Source organism: Papilio polytes, unplaced genomic scaffold, assembly GCF_000836215.1.
Source record: "Papilio polytes unplaced genomic scaffold, Ppol_1.0 DF823731.1, whole genome shotgun sequence".
Lineage (NCBI taxonomy): Eukaryota > Metazoa > Arthropoda > Insecta > Lepidoptera > Papilionidae > Papilio > Papilio polytes.
The window spans coordinates 2,813,608-2,837,747 of NW_013525473.1; the positions used below are offsets into that span (position 1 = coordinate 2,813,608).

Genomic DNA, 24,140 nt, shown 5'->3' on the forward strand with positions numbered 1-24,140 from the left:
TATTAAAAATACAAGAAGTTGACATTATTAAATGTATAAAGAATAATGTTGATGTAACCCATAATAAGCATTTTAATAAATCAGTAACTCGTATATATCTAAAGTAGTTGTTAAAGGATTTAAATAGATCTTCCTTCCCACGATAATTTTCTAACTTTTGTTTCTAATAATAGATTTATACTCTAATTACGGGAAATAATATTATCAAAATTAAAAATAAATTGTATTGGAAGAAAATTATTAATATTAAATATCACAATTTTTTAATATCCAAGAAACTCCATATTTCTTTTAAATTTTGTTGTCTGCCAGTTAGTAAGCGGCGCTTACAAAGAGTATTTAAACTTCGTTTCAGTGTGTCGCCGTAAGACTTCTACCGTGTGGTCGATATACCAAGAACCATATTTTGTTTTTATAATTTCACTACGTATGAAAGCACTAGTACAAGTGACTAAAACATCTGAATAGCGATAATGAAATCCATCTAATTTCAATAACAAAAGAATACAATAGTTCTTTATTCTATCACTATTTTACATTATCTAAATCTAAACAATAGTATTATTAATTAAACATAACCTTGTACCGGTTAAAAAATATATTATATAAAAATAAGAGCACGCGTCTTTTCTCACGACAGAATCTGTCTCTCGTATTTTTGTCATTATTCGTTCAAAGGCAATAAAGAGGAATGTTAATATGTTTTTAAGTAGCGACATTGGCTATATTAGTGAATTGCATATCATTTCTACAGAAAACAATCAAGTAATTTACCTAAATTTAACGCAACATTAATTACTGAAGTTAACATAATTTGGTCAATCCAATGAACGGGACCTTGACCACTGATTGGTCCGATGATCTGGTCAAGGTTACGAGAAACCATTGCACGAGTACAGTATTTATCAAATATCTTGCCGGCTCGGAACTTCGCGCGAGATGGGTAGATTGCAATGTTAAGTGCAAAGAGATGAAAGGGAAAGACGCTAAGCAGCTAACCTTGAGCCGACAAGATATGTGAAAAATATTATACTAATCTTTTTGATGACTTACTCAATTGAAATATTTAAAAAGTGTCTAAATTCAAATATAAACAGAAAAATTCTGATTTAAAACAGCTTACGTTACAAGTTAACAACATAGAGATTTAATGAATGTAATTTTACTTAGCTAAAGAATTAATAATGTTAACAAAACAAATATTCACAACCATGTCAGTCCCTTTAAAACAAACTAGTGTTTATGACAAAAACATACACACATATTAGTGTTTTGTTGAACGACCTTACGCGATGGACTGACTTCACAAGTCTTTGATATTTATCACTATTCATATTGCACCCAAAAACTTACAAACAAACGGTTGTTTTAGTAAAGGTTACGTATTTACAATTTCATCTTCTATAGGTACAAAGGTTTTATTCAAATTATATGCTGTTATTTGTTCAATGTCATTGATAAGATTTTTATATGTTGTAAATATGACAAAGATATGCTAAACTAGAAACGTGTATTATTTACTATTTATGTACGTTTTATTCGTTACATAACAGAGAATATTTTGTTAATACACTAAACAATGTATTAATTACATAACGACAAAATAAACAAGTCCTCATTGTTATGTGTTTTAGGTGCTTCTTCATGTAATAAACTAAACAGATGAAATACTAACATTAACACAAACCTATACTTACGATTAACAAAAGCAATAATCAGTCTAAACAAGTGAGTATTGTATATCAACTTTTCATAAATCTTAAGATAGGATCATTTATAACAGAACTAACTCGTTCTCCGTAAACAAATTCTAAATGAGAAAAATCTACTGTTTTGTTAATCACCATGTTCCTTACGATGTTTTTCAAATTATCCTGGATTAATTTGGCGTCTTTTATAGTACTGATCCAGTCACTTTCACTGATCACTAAGGTAACCGGTGCACTGATAGCTGATAAATCGTAAACTGGAGGTAGGGTGGAGTTATACACTTTGAGATTATTTTTCACACCGTAGTTGTATCGACGGAAACTTTTAAAAACATAACCTTGTAAAAAGTGTAAAAACGTTTTAGCCGAACCACCAGCTGGAATGTGACTGGTTATAATAGGAAGTCTTGCGTCTGGTAATCTTTCCAGTTCTTTTAAGCCGAAATTTATATAGTATTCAAGTCCGCAAAAGAATCTCAGAGGGGACCGCAAATTGCATACTTTAGCATGATATGTGCTAACAAGCACATTGGAAGGAAACACTTCGTTCACCCCTGCTTCAGCTAATAAGGTTAACTTGTCATAGATATTAGCATAAAGTGATATAAGAGGAGTTTGAATGTTATTTATCGTAGCAACCGGCGCTAGCAAAATCGCTTGTTTGATTTTATCATTATACGAAGGTCTCATGCTGCACAATACAAAGAATATTGTAGTACCTTGAGAAAAGCCGACGTAGGATAATTTAGATTGCGATGTTTTAGATAAAATATAATCTATAGTTGCCGGTAAATCTTTAGATCCCATCTCTTCGAAACTGAAGTCCCAATATTTCTTTTGCGATATTTTGTTGATATGTTTCTTGCTGTACTTGTTCCCTCTAGAATTGAACAACCAGACATCAAACTGGTCATCGGCGAGTCGATAAGCCAGCGATTTATTCGGGCCCAGCACCAGCCAGGAGTCTGAGCTATCGCCAATACCGTGAACTAGTAACACTGGAGGTCCTCGTCCAGGGATACGAAACAAAGTCAACACATAACCATCTTCAGTTGTCACTAAATGTTTCTCAACCGGGTAGTTAGATTTAGATATCAATTGCATAGAATCTAAATAAATTTCTGATCCTAAATTACTGAAATCTTTAATTTTGATTTCATGACTGTCACTGTAACTCACTAATAATAATATACTATTGATAATAAACACACATCCGAATTCCATCGTTACAAAATACGACTCGACAGAAACGCGACTTCAGTGATATTGACACGCTCCGGAACCAATGCCATGTAAATAAGAAAAAAATTAAAGGCAATAGCGACTTAAGAAGCCAAACACCTCCATATTATTTACATTACGTAAGCCGTTAATGACTAACAGTAAAATGTCACTAAATATATTAATGGTTTGATGGTCACATTTCAAATGGACAATTGAAAACTAGCAAATGGAAAATCAAAACATGGTTTTCTGCAAATTTATTTGTGACTTTTATCTACTATATAGATAGGAGACCTATAATTTCTCCTTTCTAACAAAGATAAAAACCTAGGTTTTGTCTAAAAAAAAGAGGCAAACGTAATAGACGTTCATATGAAGTTTAAGTTCTGCATCCGTTAATGATGCGCTATCCACCTGTTTGTAAAGACTTAGGGTCCTTCAAGAAGCAAGCCTACAAATTCCTCAAAGGCCGTAACGCATCTGTAGTTCCTCTGGTGTTGCTGATGTCCATGGGCGTCGTTGACCACTTCTCTTATAAAAAAAGAGACACACTCCTTTATGCTCAATATAAACTCTATTATTTCACCTTTAATACCATATTTGTAGAGGATATCCATGTCAAAAATGGTGGCCCTATTTCTTTATACACTTACACTTACACTTACACTTTTTAGATTTACACTTATGTATCTACGTGTTTGATCACGTATTTCTTATACAAGAAATATGGTTAATAACGATCCATGCGTATTTTACAACATAGATCATAAACCCGTTTTACTAGACAATGACCTCTGCACTGTAACTCACTAATAATAACAACTCTGCAAATAAGGAAACTGGTTATTTTTGTAAATGCCTTGAACAGATCAAGGTTATTAAAATAAATAGAAGACTTTTAATATAAACTGCGAAATTTGATCTTGTTGATTTGATATCCTGAACCACTTCGCACTTTGTAGATTCACGCTAGCGTAATTCTACAAGGGTTTTAACATGTTTTTACTATCGTTTTAAATAATAGTAATAAATAAAGATGTTGCTTTTGACTCTATTTCATTTTATACACGCATAAAGTAGCTAAAACATAAAAATATATTGAGAAGCCTTCAGTAACTAGTTTTGTGTGCTGTTCGAGCAACTTAAATCTAAATAATTTTATTCAAATAGATAAGCTTTAAACGAATTACATTTTTAATAATAGAATAATATAAAACCTGTTGCGCCGACCCTACGGGAGTAGGATAAGGAGATGATGATGATGAATAATAAAATAATATGTCGAAGAATTCAAGACAAATATTTAGAGACAAATAGATCTGAAATTAGCATGTTTAGTGGCGAAAGCGTATTTTTTTAAAATATCTTACTAGACAAGGAAGGAAGGAACAACCTCGTAAGTTTTGCATATTAATTGTGACCTTAACTTTTCATTGCCGTATAGTTGTATAACACGTTTTATCCGATGTTGTCATATGAAACCGGTAAAGCGGTACAATAACCCGTACTTGAATAAACAGAATTAACTGTTTCACGTCACTTACCCTTCGATGATTTCTAATTCAGACTGCCTTTTTATTGTCATTAAAAACATTATAATACTGTAAGGGAACTGCTTCATCACCATTTTCGACAGTGGTAGAGCTCGCTTTAATATCTTCGCACGAATGAGTCGGCTCGCCCGGTGTAATACCACGACCAAACAGAAGACAGACGTGAAGTGGAAGCAATTCCGCGTTTCGTCTGAAGAGTGTGGTGCCGGAGGCCCAACTTTAGTCTCTTTTCCTTCTCGCCCTTTTTCTTATAAGGAAAGGATGGGAAGGGAACGTGGACGTGACGCATAGGAATGGGAAATATCCTCTACATGTGTGTTTCCTCCACCGTAGATTAAGGGTAGGCAACGCATCCACTATTGCGAATGTCTATGGGCAGCGGTCACTCCCCCATTTTGGCGGATTTAGGTGACCGCTTGCTCGTTAGCCACCTTATAATATTAAAAAAATTGTGATTATCGCTAATCAAATTATGTTTTCCCGGCACTAAGGTCGCCTCAAAGTTTTTTATTTGTAGTTCAAATCCAGCAAACTGCCGCGATTACTTCGATTTCTTGATTTCCGTGTTCCTTAGTGGTTTGACATTAACGTTGTCATGCGATATTTGTATTAAAATAAGTATTACAAGGAACTGAGTTTAATAGTTAAGGTGGATGTGGCCAACATTTTAATTATGGTCACCAACTTTTATATGTACAATTAAGAATGTCTATTGTGATATAAAATCATTGTTAAATTCATTACAATCATAGCAACATTTTTTTATTGTATTGTTGCATTATTTATTCTATTTATAGCATAAAATTCTCTGGGACAGTAACATTCTTAATGTATTTGTAGTTATATATGTTATTACGAATATGGTATTGCATAATTTAAACAAGGTTTGCGTTTATACGTGTTTGTTTTATTTAAATTTAAAGTTTCTTAAAAAAAATCATGTCTTATTTGGACTCTTACCAAAGCTAAACGCTTGTATATGCACTCTCTGAATTCTGTTTACGGTAGAAATTAAATCATTGATGACATGTACCAGTAGGATTATGCTAAATTGATGTTATGTAATGATGCCAATCCTTTATGTGCAATTTCATAATGTAATCACAACGAAAAAACATCTTTAGTTCTACTACACCCTTCTCGAAAAACATATTCGGTGTCCAAAATTTTATAACTGGTTTATTTTGCATATTAAATTTTATACCCCTGCAATAATTAAATTAAGACGTAAAGATTAGATAGAGTAAACAAAAAGATATAATGCTTTTAGTTATCTTTTGCCAATATTAATAATACATACGTTTAAGAAGTTATCTTTGCATTTAGCAAAGATACGAATCCTTCTTATGGCTTTCAGTTTTTTTGGTAAAATGACGTTTTCCATGTAAAAAGCAATAAATGCGTTAGTACAATATGCTGCAAATGTTTCGAATTAGCATTGCTTATATTTAAGTTACGAACATCCGAAATTTAATATTGTTTTTAAACTGGATCGAAAACTGTTTGTTTGGTTTATAAACAATCGTTTCGACGACGAAAAAATATTGGAATGAACCAATTACCTCATTTCTGAATACAAGCGTTACCGGTGAACATATATGAAAAGAATTTACCATTGTTTGCTGGTTTTAATAAGTGCTTGAGTAATGTCTACAATAATGAATGGAACGTCACATCTCAGTCTATAAATGAAAGGCGATTACGGAATCTGAGCTCATTTGTCATTAGTGATAAAATGAGATCATTTGGATTTTAGTAATTAAAGGTCAGTCTTAATAATCACTTCAGTTTCACTAGTGTAAGTCGTGGTTTGGATTATCTCCTGTTATATTTGAAGAAATGTACGTATGTGAAACGAAATCTCATCTCATCCTATAATCAAACATCGAGTGCGTGTTACTCTAATTTAATAATCATCATTTGTAATAATTAAATCACGTTTTTCGTTTTTTTGCCTTCTTGCTATTTTCTTTTTCTGCACGGTGCAACACGGGTTAGATGGATTCATGAGCTTAATTAGGTAGTGATATTGTAGGTTTGTGTATATTGTGTTCACACTATTGTATAGGTTTTGTGATGCGTTACATCAATAACTAGTTAAATACGTTATCGCCGTCGGCCAAGCACAATGCCTGGATGCGCCCGAAGTCGCACGAGACAAGCCAGGAAGCTGCAGACTATTAGAACCTATACAGGACCGAGAGGTAAGGGAACAATAGCAGGCAATATAGAGACAGTTGCTTGTGCCAATCCGACCGAATTACACATCAAATTTACGGTGATTTACTTGATTTCCGCTTTTCATATTGATTCTAACATCATCGTTACTAACTGTATTATTAAAAATCACGATTTCATAACCTTTGTTTAACAGCTTTTTAAACGTTTAATGTTGATTGGACAAAATCATTATTTTTATCACCACCTATCAGCGTAATTGACAAATAGTGTTTGAATTTAGCGGTGTAGACTAGGATTTAATCAAAAAATAGCATATATCGACGTTAACAGTTGTATTACAGCTTTCAAAGAAACAAGTTACTTCAGCTGTACTTTGATCCTACATTAAAATCTTTTGTAAAATATAATATTAAAAACAAACAAATCGTTCTAAAAGAATATAACCAAAATATACAGACTTTTTATTAACTTAAAATAATTAATTAGCCAATGTGTAAGCTAGTAGTTAACCTAGAGAATAAATAACCAAATAATTGATTCAAAAAAGGTTTAGGGCCAAAGCTGATCTGTATGCATAATATGTACATACAATTAATGCAATCGTTTTCGTAACACGACATTTTTGTTTACTCCCAAAGAAGGTTACTGTTAAAACAAACCAGTAATAGTGATGGATGGAAAATAACTGTTTATAGTATAACTTTTACATATTGCTTATGTGTATCGCTTCAAGTACGTTATTTCCATCTGAGTTAAGAAACGGTAAGTTGATAACTAAAGATTTGTGGTCCTTTTCGTGACGATACTTTTTTATTACCTCAGTAAAGCACATGCCTACTTTTTTTTTAATTTAACCAATGTTTTCATTCTAAATTCATTGTACATCACGGATGACCTTGTGTTATTGAAGAGTTTTTGTCCTAATCAAAACATGTTCGGTCATCGATTGAAATCAAAATTAAAGTTGGAATAATACTCTATTGTTTTTCAGAAACAATTGTCGAGGATTGCCCGCGAAATACAGGTAAGTTATTTTTGTTAACTTTCACTTTTTTCTTTCGTCGACTTTTCTCAGTCGACTGTGTGCTAGTGACCAAGTGGTCTATGTCCATCTCAACATTTATTTTTTTAATTGGATCACAGTTTTTTTAAGTAAGTACATGTTTTAAAATTCTTTCTTATCCATAATGATAATTTGTAAATGACTTCAAACAGTTACAATTTTAGTATCAGTTCCATTAAAAAGACAAGGTGATGTAATTGTCAAAAACCATTTTGAATAATTGGAAAAGTATGGGCTTTTGCTTTAGAAAGTTTTTTATTTATTTTTTAATTTTGTAGAGATTTGACTCTAACCTTTGGGTGCTACTAACTTTTTTCATATGTTTGGATTTACTCCTAGATTTATGGCAAAGAACCTTAGCGAAACACTAAAGTGAAACAATTGACGAAGTAAGTAGTGACACGGGCGCCCTCTATCGTGGATGTCAATTCACTTAAGAAGAGTCGATCATGTCGCCGCTTGCTACTAAAAGCTACTAAAAGCCCTCCATAAAAGCAATAATTAAATTGCCGTAACGCAATTTAGTAAGGCGGTGCTTCCGAAGGTGGCCGGGCGCATGCCTCTTTAGACGTAACATTACTTTACTATATTAATTACGAACCTTTTAGTTTTAAAGACCAAGTCATTTATTCCATAGACAATATTAACATAACGCTTCTTAAAACGACTTCCATAAATTAAACATTTAATTCCCAATTCAATTTTGGTTATCGTAGTGTAGGGGCTATAAAATGTAGACGTTTTTCAATGTCATAGAACCTCTGTAAGTTTAAAAGATAAATCAGGACACGTAATTTTTTAAACTGCTCCGTGTAAATATTCTTATTAAATTAATCTTCATTTTGTTTTTTTTTTTAATACCAACATTCAATTGTTTTCAGCCGGAAATCTCAATCTTATCAAGGATCTTTTTATAACTTTACTTCGAGAAGGTATTAAAAATGTTTTTGTTTTATCTGGTTTGCATGTGCATGCGCAAGTTTAAACAGTGAATTATATTTACACATTTTATCAGCTTACGTTATATTTGAGTGAAGTCCTAAAACTGTACACAGGGCTTAACTACTAAACAGATTTTAATTATATAAAAATTTGTCATTAATTACTTTAAAAATTGCTTCAGCACTGATTGATGTTACAAAGTAATATGAAAAAAATCAATTTGTAAAAAAAACAGACTGTCTATCCTAACATTGAAGTAAACTTAGCAAAATGTTGCGGTATCGATGTCTATATCCTTACATGATCGTTAATATTTATATTTATTATTTACACAATTTTATTTAAAGACTCGAGTTTTTTTAAAGCTATGTATTACGGATGTTGTAGATTATAATAAACGTCACATTCCTACAAATGGACATGCAATTGTTAAGCCTACAGCCTCCAGAGATGTCAGGTAACTTTGCGTAGGTAACTATGTTGTGGGGCTTACTTTTACGAGGATCTACAAAGGTGCCTATACTTTCTCAATGACTTACTATTTACTCTTTTATGAACCTTGGGGTTGTTTCATTCGTAACTGCAACTTTATGTTATCTTATTTGTCTATGGATCACCCCAGCAACAGAAAGAGAGAGGAGTAGGTACAAGAGCAGTAAAACATAAAAATATCTTATTGAACTACCTGTCTGTTCCATTGTTTCTAACAAAAATGAGTAATAAACTATTTGCACCTCAATTTTCCAACACAAATTGATTACCAACTATCTAATTTTTTTATGCGATTGATTATTATGTATTAGCTAAACTTATAATAACGCCTTCTAGTTTATGACCTTATCAATTTCTGGCACTACAGTGTTGTAGTTTTTTGTTTGTTCTGTGCTCTAACTGGACAGGTTGACATTGCTACTGTCACGAAATGTCACTGTAGTGCTTGAAACGTCACTCTACTATTGCATGATGTTTTTATATTATCACACTTGTAAATATTCAAGATCTTTTGTAGTTACTGTTATGAGATAACAAGAAGCGTATGAGTTTCAGTGAGTATTGTGCGAGAATGATGTTTACTACAACGTTAAATTATTACAAGGTCACTAGATGATTGTCTGATGTAATTAAATTAATAATTATTGCTAATACATGTTTACAGTTGGATCCAACTTTTACTTCGTTGTATTCATTTGAAGTAAATTATTAAATTAATTAGATTTATAATTTTATTTTTAGCAGCGATGAGTGAAACTACCACTTTGAGCAGAGTCATTGACTCGGAGCAGATGCAAGCAATCACAAGTGAATTCAACAGATTAGGAGGTAAATGGTTGTTTTAACGCACATTCAAAAATTTATTTATCTATAATTTCAAGTAAATGTCACCTGATATACTATTGATTTAGTAGATAATATATTTTTTGTAATTCTATATCAATTTCAAATTACATACTTATTATATTTCAGAACGATGTTACTTAGAGCATGCTGGTGCCGCATTGTATCCGCAATCTTTGCTTCAACATGTACATGAAGATTTATTGAACAATGTCTACATGAACCCGCACACTGATAAATACACAAGAGATTGTATAGAGCAAATTCGCTGTTTAGTTCTAAATCACTTCCATACAGATCCATCAAAATATTCAATAATATTCACATCAGGTGCAACACAATCATTAAAGTTAACTGTAGAATCATTTGAATTTTCATCAAATACAGAAGAAGGTTTTGAATGTGGTTCATTTGTCTATCTTAATGAAAACCACACATCAGTTCTAGGTCTCAGAGAAATAGCTGAAGACAAAAATGTAGATGTAATTAATATATCGCATGACAATTTTCTTAAATCAATTAAACAAAATCATCCAGCACCAATTGGACAGAAAAGTAAAACTGATGGAAACATTTTACTGGCATACCCAGCCAAAAGTAATTTTAATGGATTTAAATATCCATTAGATTGCATACAAAACATAAAGAATGGATGTTTAAACAGATATTTGATGAAACATTTGTGCAAAGTTAATTGCAATTGGTATGTTTTACTTGATGCCGCTGCTTATGTGCCTACAAATAATTTAGATTTATCAATAACACAGCCTGATTTTGTGTGTTTATCATTTTATAAAATCTTTGGCTACCCAACTGGTTTGGGAGCGCTATTAGTTAAAAATACTAGTGCTGATGTTTTGTGTAAAAAACGATATTTTGGTGGAGGAACTGTTGATATTGTTATTAGTGGAGAAAATTTTCATGTGAAAAGAAAAATTCTTCATGAAAGGTATGTTGAACAAAATCTTTTTATATTTGCCATCATTCAATTTCAAAGTAGTAATTATACATTTTTTTTTAAATTACAGGATGGAAGATGGAACATTACCATTTCTATCAATTTTGGCATTAAAGCACTGCTTTGATATGTTACATAGGCTGATACCTAAGACAATTAACAATCACATAATGGATACAATCTCACATCACACATTTTACTTGGCAAAAGATTTATATAATCAATTGAATGAACTTCATCATCCAAATGGCAAGAAAGCAGTTGTCCTGTATATGGACTCTGATTTCTCTGACATAAAAATACAAGGTGGTACTGTTACATTTAACCTTCTTAGAGAAGATGGATCCTTTGTCGGTTTTATGGAGGTATTTTTGCCTTTTTTTTAAATCTATGGTAATTGCAAACATTTTGGGTATTAACATTCTTTTGTTTACAGTTTCAAAATATGGCAGATCTATTTAATATTAATGTGAGAACTGGCTGCTTTTGCAATTCCGGGTCATGTCAAAGACATTTAAATACATCTAACAGAGAAATGAAAGAAATGTACAAAGCGGGGCATAAATGTGGAGATGAAATTGACTTGATCAATGGTAACCCAACAGGAGCAATTAGAGTCTCATTTGGTTATTACAATACATTCAATGATGTTGACAAATTAGTATTAATGGTGTGTAGATGTTTTGTACGGACCGTGTTCAAGAAACCAAAGCGTACAATGACTTGTCTGCAGGAACTTTCTGTGTATAAACCTGTGAAAAAAGCCTATAAAGAAGGAATGATAAAATTAATGAATGATAGAACTTATTTCAATGGCTACGACATATTACCAGAGACACCTTTAGAAAGTAGTGATATTATTTTGGATGAAATAGCAATATTCCCTATAAAATCTTGTGGTGCATTCAAGATTAAAACCATTTGGAAAATTGGTCTCAAAGGTTTCGAATATGACAGGGAATGGATGATTATAAGAGAAAATGGAGTGTGCTTGACGCAGAAACAAAGTACACAAATGTGCATGATCAAACCAGAAATAGATCTGAAACGTAAACTTTTAATACTACATTTTAAAGGTATGTATCATAAAAGAAATTTGTATTGTTTGTTAATTTATAAAACCGTCTATACCACATTACTTTCAACAAACTTCTACTAAAACTCTTGTTTTATTTAGTTTACTACAGTTGAATTAGTTATTATGGTTATCAAATCGTAAAATTTTCAGGTAAACCTTCTATATCAGTACCACTAGAGCCAATAATAGAGAACAAAACAAAGTTTGCAAGTATGTGTACCAGCAAAGTTTGTATGGATATGGTCAAAGGATATGACTGTGGAGATGATGTATCCGATTGGATTTCAAATGCATTAGGAATCTCATTCCTCAGATTAATTAAACAATCAACCACTGATGTTAGACCTCAGAAGAAAAATGCTGACGGTGAACAAAAGTTACTGTCATTATGCAATCAAGCTCAATTTCTCTTAATAAATAAGGCCTCAGTAAGATGGCTGCATGGAAGAATCAAAGATCCATTGTTCGCAGCCACTGTTGATAACCTTACAGATCGTTTTAGAGGAAACCTTATAATTGATAGAGCTGTGGAGTTAACTGAAAGAGAATGGCATAGAATTATTATTGGAAAACATGAGTTTAAGGTATGTGAAAATGTGTCATCGTAAATTTAAAAGAAAAATGTGTTTGATTGTTTCATTCATAACTCTAAAACTGTTAAAACATTCCAAAACTTCACAATATAGATTGTAGTTGCATGAAAAATAATTTTGTGTGAAGTCTTTACAAGTTGGATGGGAATCCTAGTCCAGTAAAATGAGAAAGCCCTATTTTCTAAATTCCTATGGTAGTAATCATTGGATGTATGTATTGAAAATCAGCTCACTTATTACTAAACCATTGAGGTGTGGCTCAACAACTAAATTGGCAGTTCATAGCTTAATGAGATACTAACACTATGAGAACCTGAACTATTACTGTATTATTATTATTAATAATACATGGGAGCCAATGAGCTGAACCGTCCACAGACCAGGTCCAAACAGTCCAGTTTGATCTGCTTCACCCGAGCAAACTGTGAGCTAATTTGAAGGTTTAAAATATAGTTACTCATGGTTAGTAATTATGTTTTTCATGTTTAAGGTGGACGGTCCCTGCCAGCGTTGTCACATGATCTGCATTGATCAACAAACTGGTGAGAAGACGGCTGAACCTCTGAGGACTATATCTGAACAGTTTGCAGGGAAAATGCGCTTTGGTATATATTTAAGCTATGTAGGTCCAGTGAATGGTATGAAAGATAAAGCTTTGAAAGTTAACTCTATTGTAAAACCTATAATCAATGAAGATGATATCAGCAGATGAAGTTTGAACTAACACTTGTTAATAAGTTTTCTGTAGGGGTAAGAAAAAGAAACATCTGATTTTATAACAGTAAAACATTTGTCTGTCAAATATTTTGAATATGGTTAGTGTCCAGAATTCATTCCGCTTTCTGACTTTTACTTTGGGATAATATTGAATTTTACTTTAGAAATTATGATTGGTATTGATTAATTACTAAATTCAATTTTTTTTTTATTATTTTTGGATAAGACCTATGTTTTACATTACTGTACTAATTAATAGGTTTTGATTCTAAAATTTAAGTTTTATAATTTATCTTACATTTAAGTGTAAGGCTTTTCTGTGTTCCTATACAAGTGCTGTTCCTTTATACCTTATATTAAAAAAATTTAAAACTCAATTTTATATAGCATTCCATACCAGACTGGCTCAGTTCACTTTAATAGATAAACATTATTAGTATTAAGAAAGGGTGTTGGTCATAAGTTATGAAAGTTATGAAGGTTGTTATTAACAATGTTAAAAAATTTTAAGCTCAAAAACATACATTATCTTGCCTTTATAGAACTGTGATTTTTAGATTAGAAAAAATTATTTACTTTGCAGGTTGTTTACGAATTGATCTGTTTTCAGCTAAATCTATGAGATTTTAGTATTTACATCATTTTGAAGGATTTACTTTACAATTAGAAACATTTCAACAGATTTTTGTGGTAAAATATCTTTTAGCATATACAAGAAACTATTTATCCTTTTATGAGAATATTCTTTAAAATTACAGATTAGGAAATGCAGTCTAATATGTAAAATATTAAGATGTGTTTTAATTTTCACTAATGTTTTATTTTAAAGGTATTGTAATGTTTTATCGATTTACTTTTAAATTTTTAAGCTAAATTCTAACAATTTGACAGTAAAAGGTGTTACATACTGTAAACACAGCTTATTTAAAATGAAATTTTTATTCCACACATCACACTGTATTTACATTTTGTTACACTAGTTTCTATTTTACTTTTTTTACACTGGTTTGTTGATGTTATTTAAATAAATGTTATGATATTGCACAGTTTATTGGTTGTTGTCCTTTTATTATTTTTGGTTCATCTCCTTTAGAAACATTTGAAATAACACTTACTACTTCTTCATAGTCAGGTAATGCCATTGTTTGTAACTTTGAATAAATAAGTTTATCATTTATTAAAATTTCGAATGCACCTAAAAAAGAAAACTACTGTAAATATCCGTTACGAATGAATACAGGCATTTAAAAGTAATTTCATAACAAACCTTGGCGTCCTCTCTTGCATAATACGACTGCATTTGGTGTACATTTTTTAATAGCGTTTGCTAAAGCAAGGCAATGTCCGCTGTAATCACAGGCACCACTAGAACAGTTTTAATAATATTATGAAAAAATAATTATAGACCGAAATTTTTAAGAGAGAAATATTACCAATATTCAATTTGTACTTTAACATCTTTGTTATCATTTGACCTTTCCATTATATTTTACAGGCACAGTGGCATTTTTATTTCTGGTTTCTGATAAAATTTAGCAATTTTCAAAACAACTTTTATAAAATAGAACCAAATTCTACAAATAAGTATGTAAGAAACCAATTTACCAAATCAAAACAGTTTCATGTCATTATCATCAATGTTGCCAATGAAAATTTTTTAACCGTCGGAAAAAATCCATTTTCGTATGGAAGAAATCGTTTGAGAGAGTTGAAAGAAAGGAAATGTCGTTTGAGAGTATGTTTATGTATATTTCTAATAAAAATCGCCAACTAATTGTTTTAGGGAGATTGAGAGAACAGAAACATCGTTTGAGAGTTCTAACTTTCTCTGTAAAAAATATCTAACTTTTATCCACAGACTCTAGTTAATTTATATTCTCTTTGGTTCTTTTGTACGTTTTGACATCTAAATTTGAAGTTTGAGCTGCTTTTTGACCACTTAACACTCGTTATTTGTATTAATTGTATTATTTTTATATTAAATTGTCGGGAGAAGATTTATTGTGAAAATTTTAATAATTAAAACATTAAATGATTCAGTTAATCTTTCATAATGTCTGCCGCAAATATGGACTACGACTATCTAATAAAACTACTTTGCGTTGGTGATTCAGGTGTAGGAAAAACTAGCTTTTTGTACAAATACACTGATGGCGTTTTTCACACTCAATTTATATCTACTGTGGGTATAGATTTCAGAGAAAAAACTGTGGTACGTTCACTTTTAGCATTACCTTTTGTTTATCTCGTCCTATTTCAAATGTCAAAGTTCCAACTGGAACGAGGTCTATAATTATAGTATCTAGTGTTGTCTTCTATACTTATATTTACATTACACAGATATGTTATTTCTATATAGTAATAAACCTTTTTCCTAACAATGGATATATTGATCGATTGAAATATTATTTTCTTTTTAAGATCTATCAACAGAATGGGAGACAACATCGTATACATTTACAACTGTGGGATACTGCTGGGCAAGAGAGGTAAGCATTACTTTTGGGTTGCTAAGTGTTAAAGATTGCAGTGGAAATTTTAATAAAATTTACAGGTTTCGCAGTTTGACTACTGCATTCTATCGTGATGCAATGGGTTTTCTTCTGCTCTTCGATTTGACGAACGAGGCTTCCTTTCTAGAAGTACGGAACTGGATTGAGCAGTTAAAGGCAAGTAATGAAAATTATTATCTTTGCAGCTCCTACAAGACAGAGAATGTGAATTTTCAGAAGAACCTTCCTAGGGACATAATATTGAATTATAAGTACAATAAATATTAACTCTATTATTTATAAAAATCTTATGATTTCAATTTACAACCTTATTGACAGGGTTTTCTAAAGTTTATGAACAAAAACAATATGGTTTTAGTTAAAGTTCTTCCTAAATATTTCAGACCCACAGTCTAAGTGATGACCCAGACATTGTCCTATGTGGTCATAAATGTGATTTACAAGAAAAAAGACTGGTGAATCAGAACCGTGCCAGAGAATTTGCCAAAAACTACAACTTGCCATATTTGGAAACAAGTGCCAAAACAGGACAGAACATTGATAGAGCCATTGAAATACTTTTAGACAAAGTTATGTACAGGTATGAATACATATTTTTTCATGTCACAGACAATGTCTTGAGATTTTTTCAATACTTCAATGTGAAGTAAATTGTTTCTTATTTACACAAATACATGATATGACTAGTGATCCATTACACAGGGCACCCTAGCTTGGACGCCAGTCCCCTGCCCAAGGGAAAAATGAATAAAGCATTTTTCTTTTATCATTGTTTTTTATGATAGCTGTGGAGTTGGGGAAAGTCAAGTTTGTAAAAATAAAGTAACCCTTAAATGTTTTAAGATCTCTATTTATTCATTTGTATTTTTCTCTCTTCCTAGCTTGTATCCCTTATGATTGTAGGCTTTCCTGATAACTCTTCCATGTCACTCTCTCCTTAACAACTTCTATTGAGACTGACATGACATGACTGACATTCTACTGAGAAATTGACAACAGATTTTCTATTAAAATTTCAGAAGTGTAGGAGACAAAATAAGTCTAAGTAGACCTCTTATTTGATTTAGTTTTTCTCCTCCTCAGTTCATGTTATTACATCCTTGTGTGTAAAATATTAGTTTATATATTGTATACATACATGTAACATAGCTAATTATATTTACAGAATGGAGCATTCAGTAGAATACGCAATGCTGTGTGCGTCGGGACGCAGGCGACAGTCCCTGCAGAAACTGCAAGCGAAGCAAGATAGAAAGTTCTGTTCATGCTAATCTCAAGTTAAGTATACCATTCCATTGTTGAATTCCATTACATAAATTATATATGCTTCCATTCCCTAAATGTATCTTCCATTTTTAATAAAGTGCAATCGCGGAAATTTGCAGTGTTCCACTTGTAGAAAAATAACCATACTTCGTGTAACAAGACAAACTCTACCCCTTCTTAAAAATAACCATTTAGGTAGCTGTGTATGCCTAAAGAACGATAATAATGATCTTTTACTTACTTATTAGACTTTCTTATGTACAGAAACATATAAAAGCGGATTATTGTTCCATGTCGTCGTTTATTAAGTGAAACACTGCCAGATTCCACTATTATACATTTGTTTTAAAATTATAGTATTATCTGTGTAAATGTGTTAAATGGCCCATTGATAACATACAGTTTTATTATCACAAACATTTTTATGATTTATTTATACATATTGTATGTAACATCTATAAGCACATTTTTAATATTTTAAAAGAAAGGTTTATTACATAGTATTCAACTAAGAGCTTGGTGCTAGTGTGAATATTTAAACGAATTATTCCTTATATTATCATTAAATTGGCCTTACATTATGCCATCCTCTTTGTGCCAAATAATTCTGACTATTATAAAGAATCTAATACTAATTTATTAATATTTATGTTCAAGTGGCATTTTTATTAGCTAATAAGCAACTCTCAAATGTTTTGTTTCAATGCACTATAAATAAATGTTAGGATGTTAATTTGAATTTTTAATATATGTAGGGGCCTTTATTATTTACTTCTAAGTAGAATGTGAACCAAATATTGAAGATTTATATTTAAAAAACTTTCAATGTAAGTGTAATAAAAATGTAATCTATATATTTAAGAACTATGCTTTTGTTATTGTTGCGGTTAAGTTTGGTACATTGTTTTGAGTTTTAGCACATTATTTAAGAATATAATTTATGTACTTATGCATTATTCTGAAAGTTACATAAATAATTACATGTTTTAAAAAATAGAACCAACACTGAATACATAAATGTACGGGCCCTTTGTGGTGTTCACTTTAATAAAAAATTGCCCTGTTCCTTGGAACTAGACAAACTCCGATTCGTACAAAAACCAAGTAGTAGTTGCACAAACAAAGCGAGAACAATAAAAAGCAATTAGCCGTATACTGACCAGTTATTTTTTAGTACAGACTATCCTATTGATTATTGTTATGTGTCGTCATCGTCTCAATGTGTATAAAAAGTTTACATGTGGATCACCGTCAGATTCTCTGATAGTACATCAACGATTTTATAGTATAATTCGAGTATTGAGCTTTTAATGCAAATGTAAACAATCTTTTGATATCTTTATTATCTGTATGAACACTTAGGTATCATTTTATTTATTATACTATTCAATTAATGAAAACACATATGTTTTTTAGTTTATAAAAAGTAATGCAGAATTAATACTATTTAAATTTTAAAAAGAAAATTGGACCTATCTAGGGCTATGTTTAAAGAGACTGATTTTCTCAAGTAACTTCATATTTATTGTGTAAACATTTCATGCAAATTACATTCACACAAATTATTGTTAATGTAACAGAAAAAGATTTTTTTTTAATTATAGCTTTATAATTTTAAGGTATTGTTTTTTTTAGTATAAATACAGGGTACATTCTAGTCACATGATGAGATTTGGTTTTATAATTTTTAATATGAATCCTTTTTATTCACATTTTTTTTTGTGTGTTTATTGCAATTGAATTTGCTTATTATGATTGGTATAGGGTTTTTTTACGGGTTTTTTTTTTGTGCTTGAGAATTTATATAAAAAATTAAGATTAAGATTGATGAAAAAATTCTACGTATTTTTTAAACTTAGGGTCTCTGAAACATTGTTTAATATCAATGGCAAAGGTATTTTTTTTAATACAATTCAAGAATCATTTGCACAAATTAAACGCACAGTGATGTCTACTATTATGAACCCATTTTCAACATAAACCTATCCATATCACCTTATAAAAACATTGTCACTTTATATGAACCTTGTTACCTTATACAAATAAAACCTAGTAATTAAAGTTTTCAAATTCTCTAAAGACTCCATTCCATTTTAGTATTTTATTCCTCCAAAATTATACGATTTATTAATTATAAGCATTTTGGAATTATATGTACAGTTATCCTTTGATGGCTTTTATAAATGTTTATCTATTTGAAAGATTTTGCCTTCAATTTTACATAATACATGAACAGTGGCGACTTCCCCGACCAACTGCCATTTATATTGAGGTTTGTCAATTGTAAACAATACATGTTTGATGTTTTCAATGGATTAAAATATTATAATACAATATGTTTTATTTACCCTTCGTAACCACGACTGTTAAAACTAATAAAACTAGTTAACTACTTACAAAACTTTAACAATAAAATCTCATATATTATGAATACTATGCGAACACTATAACGTGAGATTTGTGTTTATTGCGTCACTTCCGTAAACAATCGACAATCTTGGCAAAGATGATCACAATGTCCACTGTTATCTATACTAATATTATAGAGAGGAAATATTTGTATTTATGTATGTATTGAAATAACTCGGAATACTAGACCGATTTTTATAATTCTTTCCCCGTAATCAGTAACATAGACTTTTTTATTATTTCCTGTAGACAAAGTCGCGAGTAATAAGTGTATAATCCAATTAAACTGAACGATGCAATTTATAATTGATGATTTTAAATGCATGAGGTCTCATCTTACGTATCTGCGTATTAATGCACACCTAAGCTATGAAATCAATTTCAATGTCTACAAAATGGCTGAAGCAGCCACTCAGACGTGCATAAATTAAATTATGCGTGTGATTATGTCAAGAAAATCTGTTAAGTAACGAAATATGTGGGTATAACGTAATCTACTATTTAATCAACAGTAGGACTTTCGAAAATTATTTGTTCATAATAGGTCATAAAACTTTGAAAACGAAGATGTACGTAGTATTTAGGCTAAAATCTTATTGGTCATACGATCTTATGCGCCCGTTTAAATTTTATTGCCAATAGCTAATAAAAAACCAAGTAATGACAAGATGAGATCCAGTCGCCAGACATTAACCCCTAAGGCTTGATATTGGAAAAAAGCCAAGTTTAATAAATCGATCATATCTCATGCAATAACTATTTGGCTAAAGCTTTTACTATTTACTTTATTTAGCAGGTAACTTCTAAGTAGTGTTTTTAACTATTTTTGATGTATTCTTCATTCTTAAAAGTTTTTTTGTTAATCTGTGTTATTTATCAATACATTTATTTAAAACAACAATATTGTTAGGAAAATAGTGGGGGGGTAGTTTTAAAAAATATATGGCAAAGAGTGGCTCGGACTCAGTTGCAGTCTCGGCGCTTAGTCGCCAACAAGCTCAGTGTTTTACTAGTCGTCACCACGGAACGTTCGATATATTTGCATTGTCGCATTGGAGTTCGGATTGTGTTTTAAAGTAATTTACAAGTATTGTTAATATGGCCGTCCGTCTATATTTTAAAGGAAGTCATTTGTGGAAATATCTAACAGTAAAGTACAATGTGCAAGAACTTTATGATAAATCAAATGTCGGATTTGAACCCGCGACCTTAACGTTTTCTTCTTTAATAAAGACATTTCAGTTCAACCACTAGATACAATAACCTGAGGTTATATTCGTCACTTTTTTACAATGACCCTTTTTAATACTAAGTATACTGATCGAACTTCGTTACCAAGTCAGTTTTTAATTGTAATCGGAGAAGGGTTTATGACGTGGTCATAGGGATAGGGGTGCGTATAATAAAAAACGTGATAATTAAATATAAATGTATAACCTATTTTTTAATTTTTGACAAACAACAAAGCTAACAACGTGACGTAGACATTAATAGGTTTCACAGATAGCCTCAATTTCATAGGGATAAACAAGACGTTTCTACATGGACATAAAAGCACCCCTATAAAATAAAGTTTTATATCTCGCAGCGAATAACCGCCTGCATTAGATCGGGTCGAATTTACTCGTATAGCTTTGAAACCCTAAACTAGGATTGAGATCGGAGGGCGACGTGAGCTCACCTAACTGCAATCAGCTCCAGCCCCTCGGATCGCACGTGATGTATCCGCTTGCAGTATTTTAGCATAAAATGATTGCATTTAAACTCTGACACTGAAACTTAAGGTATATTTTTCAGTAACATCGTCTTAAAAGCTCAAAGTGACTTATTACTAAAGTAAAAATAGACTTTGCTGTTTTAAGAATAATGTTCAGATTACTTTTGTGTTTGAGAGCGCATCGTCCGCCCTCATCGCGCGTGCGCGGAAGTTCACGTACGTCACACTAGCGCTAACATTGGGTGCACTCAATGTGCCGAATCGGTTATAACTTTGTATTCTATTTACCTAAAATGTTTGGATATTATATTTTGATAACAATTTAATCGGGAAATAAAGTTCGAGTCAGTATGTTTTTTATATACTCGTTGTTAGCAGAAAACAAGACTTTTATAGTATCATTGCATATGCGGCTATCTTCAGTCCGGTAGTGAGTTTGTTTATGTATTGAAGGACAACAGATCGTGTAGCCGGCTTCTGCGAGCTCCGTATTTTGGATTCGCGTGTGTTGTCGCTCGCAGTCGGAAGGCATGAATTGAGCAGTTACGAACGGTTACGTTTCTGCGTAACATTGACTGAAACATTAAATGGTAAATTGGTTCACGTAAATACTCGTGCTTGTGCCTGTGTTGTACTGTAACTGTAAGGGAATTGAAAAGGATTTAAACATTTTAAAACTAAATTGGGGGTAAGTACAATTTAAGTCACTTTTCTATAATCAGTTAATTGGTAAATTTGAAGATTACTTCTTTTGTTTTTGAATTTTAAACGAAAACATTTTATATGTATAGTTTGGTTTAATACTTTGTTACTTTAAAAATAAAAAAATAATTTAAGTCTTAAAACTGCACGGTAGCTCAAAAAGTCTTTTTTAATTAATTTTCACTCTACAACCAACTAAAACAATATTTCTTTTCAAATTTTCAAATTTTAAAACTTTTGAAGTCATTTGAGTGAAGTTTTCCACAACATAAGAACATTAATCGTTCGCTAATGTTGACTGTAAGTATAGTTAAGCTTTCGTCCATGATTTTTTTAAAAAATACGTCTACTAAGTATGTTATGATAAATATTAATTATTACGATGCATCCATCGATATTATAAAAAAGTCTAAGCACATAGCATATGACAAAGTGCTCTAATGCAATCTGTATCAATTAGTTTCACTTCAGATGATAGATGACTCACCGTTTAAAATATAGCATCAATTATATGATATTACGTGATTTTTAGCACTATAAAAGTATTATTTATTTAGAAAAATGTCCCGCGATTATATCTCTCCTTGAGTTTTCTCTAAAAGTCTGTCTTGGTAATCCAGTTGAGAAAAATGTAGAGTGTTAACTAAGCATTTTAACACCACTTATTGAGACATTAAGTACTTGCAAACTTATAAGCGTGCATCGAAGAACTGTTTATAATACACGGGGCCTTCTTCATGTCCAAATTGCTTTCGCCGGTTTTCGAAAATAACCTCGAAATCATTAAATTATAATCCATACGATATAAAAGAAAAAAATCTTACTGACGTCTTACAAGTTATTTGTGTAATCCGAACAATTATTTATTTTCAAATAGAACTAAAAGTAAAATAGTACATTTCTTTAACGACGGTGGTTCGAAGTACTGCCGAGCTCTTGATAAGTTTTAATTAATTTTAATGACATAACTAGAGTCTTGTTGTTTTAAGTGTGTACTGGAAACAGTCGCCTTATAATTAAACAGCCGAAACAATTACACGCTCCCAAGATCTACTTTATGTTGCAGTGTGATGCTCGACAACCTATTTAGAATACTAAATTGTACTAAATTGCTTAGAACTAACTAACGTATTTAGGACGCAATTTCGTGAAACAATTGGTAAAGCACATTTATGAGTACATGCATATGTGAAGTTGTGGACCTAGATGTTTATAACAGATTATAGCACTGTTTCCTTAGCAGCGTAGGTGCAAAGTCTGCTTGTAGTTTGGCATAACGTCTGATCTGTGCCACAATAACCCAAACCGCTGCATCATTTTAATCATTAGAAACGCTGATGAGTTTCTAAATAGTTTATGATTACTATCGACAAGTTGACGGAAGATGTATGTGAGAAAATTGTTTGTAATCGGCTCGCACGGTTATTGCCTGTTTCGAAGATAACCATGATTGTGTTAATTTGTCATTTGTCATTGTTTGCTTCAGTATTAAACTTATATACTGTAAAATATCTTTTACTACATTAAATCAAACTGGCACTAAAGGTTAGATCGATCAGACGACGAAAATAACACAGGGTTAATTCGTTTTTAATTCACAACAAATTGCCTACAATTAGGTGTTTTATTGCAGATATCAAGGCAATGATGCATCACGATCGTAAGCGTAGAAATATGTGCGTGGGTTCAATGTAACTCGATTCCAGCTGGGATAGCATCGTGCCATCAATCTTTCGTATAGACGCCCTCGAAATATGCCAAATAATGTACTGTTAAAGAATTTAATTTACTCCCCACTTACGATCGAAAACCGTTCATCAAACTGTCACCTTAAGTAAAATAAAGGATATTTTTTCCTATGACACTTTTTACCTAATTGTATGAGCGACAAATGATATCGCAGTTCCTCACACACATGTACCTGATTGAAATCTGGAGCGGGTACTATTTGGAAAATAACTCACTCGGGTTGCAACATCTGGCGATGCTCTGACGAAAATTAGAAATTGATCTACGTCGATAACGTACGGTGGCTAATTCGGTAGACGGAGTTTTCATTTCAAACAATTCTTATTTTAAGAAAAGCTAAGTTTTTGGAGTTAATTAAACACAAGTTTTTCTTTTGATTAATTAGTTCGGAATAATGCCATGTTTTCATTTTGTGGCATATATGAAAATAA

General features: G+C 31.5%; 4 protein-coding genes across 11 annotated transcripts; 2 read left to right on the forward strand and 2 right to left on the reverse strand.

Annotated features, from left to right (window-relative positions):
• Nucleotides 1-1,617: 1,617 nt before the first annotated feature.
• LOC106103739 (lipase 3-like) lies at nt 1,618-3,049 on the reverse strand. The gene has a single exon (XM_013283592.1). The coding sequence runs from the start codon at nt 2,931-2,933 to the stop codon at nt 1,743-1,745; it is 1,191 nt and encodes a 396-aa protein (XP_013139046.1). The 5' UTR covers nt 2,934-3,049; the 3' UTR covers nt 1,618-1,742.
• Nucleotides 3,050-6,015: 2,966 nt separating this feature from the next.
• Nucleotides 6,016-14,116, forward strand: LOC106103738 (molybdenum cofactor sulfurase). Of its 8 annotated transcripts, none has more exons than XM_013283589.1 (9): nt 6,016-6,251; nt 7,659-7,691; nt 8,612-8,662; nt 9,906-9,992; nt 10,137-10,956; nt 11,036-11,330; nt 11,402-12,041; nt 12,194-12,627; nt 13,127-14,115. In XM_013283589.1, exons 4-9 carry the CDS (start codon nt 9,911-9,913, stop codon nt 13,346-13,348), a joined length of 2,493 nt encoding a protein of 830 aa, XP_013139043.1. In that variant the 5' UTR covers nt 6,016-6,251; nt 7,659-7,691; nt 8,612-8,662; nt 9,906-9,910; the 3' UTR covers nt 13,349-14,115. The 8 variants fall into 8 exon arrangements, with proteins under 8 accessions (XP_013139043.1, XP_013139037.1, XP_013139042.1 ...); XM_013283583.1 differs by lacking the exon at nt 6,016-6,251 and adding an exon at nt 6,534-6,690 and having other exon boundaries at nt 13,127-14,116; XM_013283588.1 differs by lacking the exons at nt 6,016-6,251; nt 7,659-7,691; nt 8,612-8,662 and adding an exon at nt 9,578-9,768.
• A 221-nt stretch (nt 14,117-14,337) lies between these two features.
• LOC106103576 (migration and invasion enhancer 1) lies at nt 14,338-14,952 on the reverse strand. Its single transcript, XM_013283356.1, has 3 exons — nt 14,787-14,952; nt 14,621-14,718; nt 14,338-14,548 (listed from the first exon to the last, which is right to left on the reverse strand). The coding sequence occupies exons 1-3, from the start codon at nt 14,834-14,836 to the stop codon at nt 14,385-14,387; spliced, it is 312 nt and encodes a 103-aa protein (XP_013138810.1). The 5' UTR covers nt 14,837-14,952; the 3' UTR covers nt 14,338-14,384.
• Nucleotides 14,953-15,265: 313 nt separating this feature from the next.
• LOC106103792 (ras-related protein Rab-27A) lies at nt 15,266-18,897 on the forward strand. Its single transcript, XM_013283673.1, has 5 exons — nt 15,266-15,565; nt 15,775-15,842; nt 15,908-16,022; nt 16,250-16,446; nt 17,032-18,897. Exons 1-5 carry the CDS (start codon nt 15,407-15,409, stop codon nt 17,135-17,137), a joined length of 645 nt encoding a protein of 214 aa, XP_013139127.1. The 5' UTR covers nt 15,266-15,406; the 3' UTR covers nt 17,138-18,897.
• The last annotated feature ends 5,243 nt before the right edge of the window (nt 18,898-24,140 follow it).

Bases quoted from the DNA above. Each gene is read 5' to 3' on its own strand.
- LOC106103739 (XM_013283592.1), bottom strand. From the start codon at position 2,933: ATGGAATTCGGATGTGTGTTTATTATCAATAGTATATTATTATTAGTG.
- LOC106103738 (XM_013283583.1), top strand. From the start codon at position 6,615: ATGCCTGGATGCGCCCGAAGTCGCACGAGACAAGCCAGGAAGCTGCAG. The intron at 8,663-9,905 runs GTATTAAAAATG...TTTTATTTTTAG, and splicing joins TATAACTTTACTTCGAGAAG to CAGCGATGAGTGAAACTACC. The intron at 9,993-10,136 runs GTAAATGGTTGT...ATTATATTTCAG, and splicing joins TGAATTCAACAGATTAGGAG to AACGATGTTACTTAGAGCAT.
- LOC106103576 (XM_013283356.1), bottom strand. From the start codon at position 14,836: ATGGAAAGGTCAAATGATAACAAAGATGTTAAAGTACAAATTGAATAT. The intron at 14,719-14,786 runs GTAATATTTCTC...AAACTGTTCTAG, and splicing joins AAAGTACAAATTGAATATTG to TGGTGCCTGTGATTACAGCG. The intron at 14,549-14,620 runs GTTTGTTATGAA...TTTCTTTTTTAG, and splicing joins ATGCAAGAGAGGACGCCAAG to GTGCATTCGAAATTTTAATA.
- LOC106103792 (XM_013283673.1), top strand. From the start codon at position 15,407: ATGTCTGCCGCAAATATGGACTACGACTATCTAATAAAACTACTTTGC. The intron at 15,566-15,774 runs GTACGTTCACTT...TTTCTTTTTAAG, and splicing joins ATTTCAGAGAAAAAACTGTG to ATCTATCAACAGAATGGGAG. The intron at 16,023-16,249 runs GCAAGTAATGAA...TAAATATTTCAG, and splicing joins ACTGGATTGAGCAGTTAAAG to ACCCACAGTCTAAGTGATGA.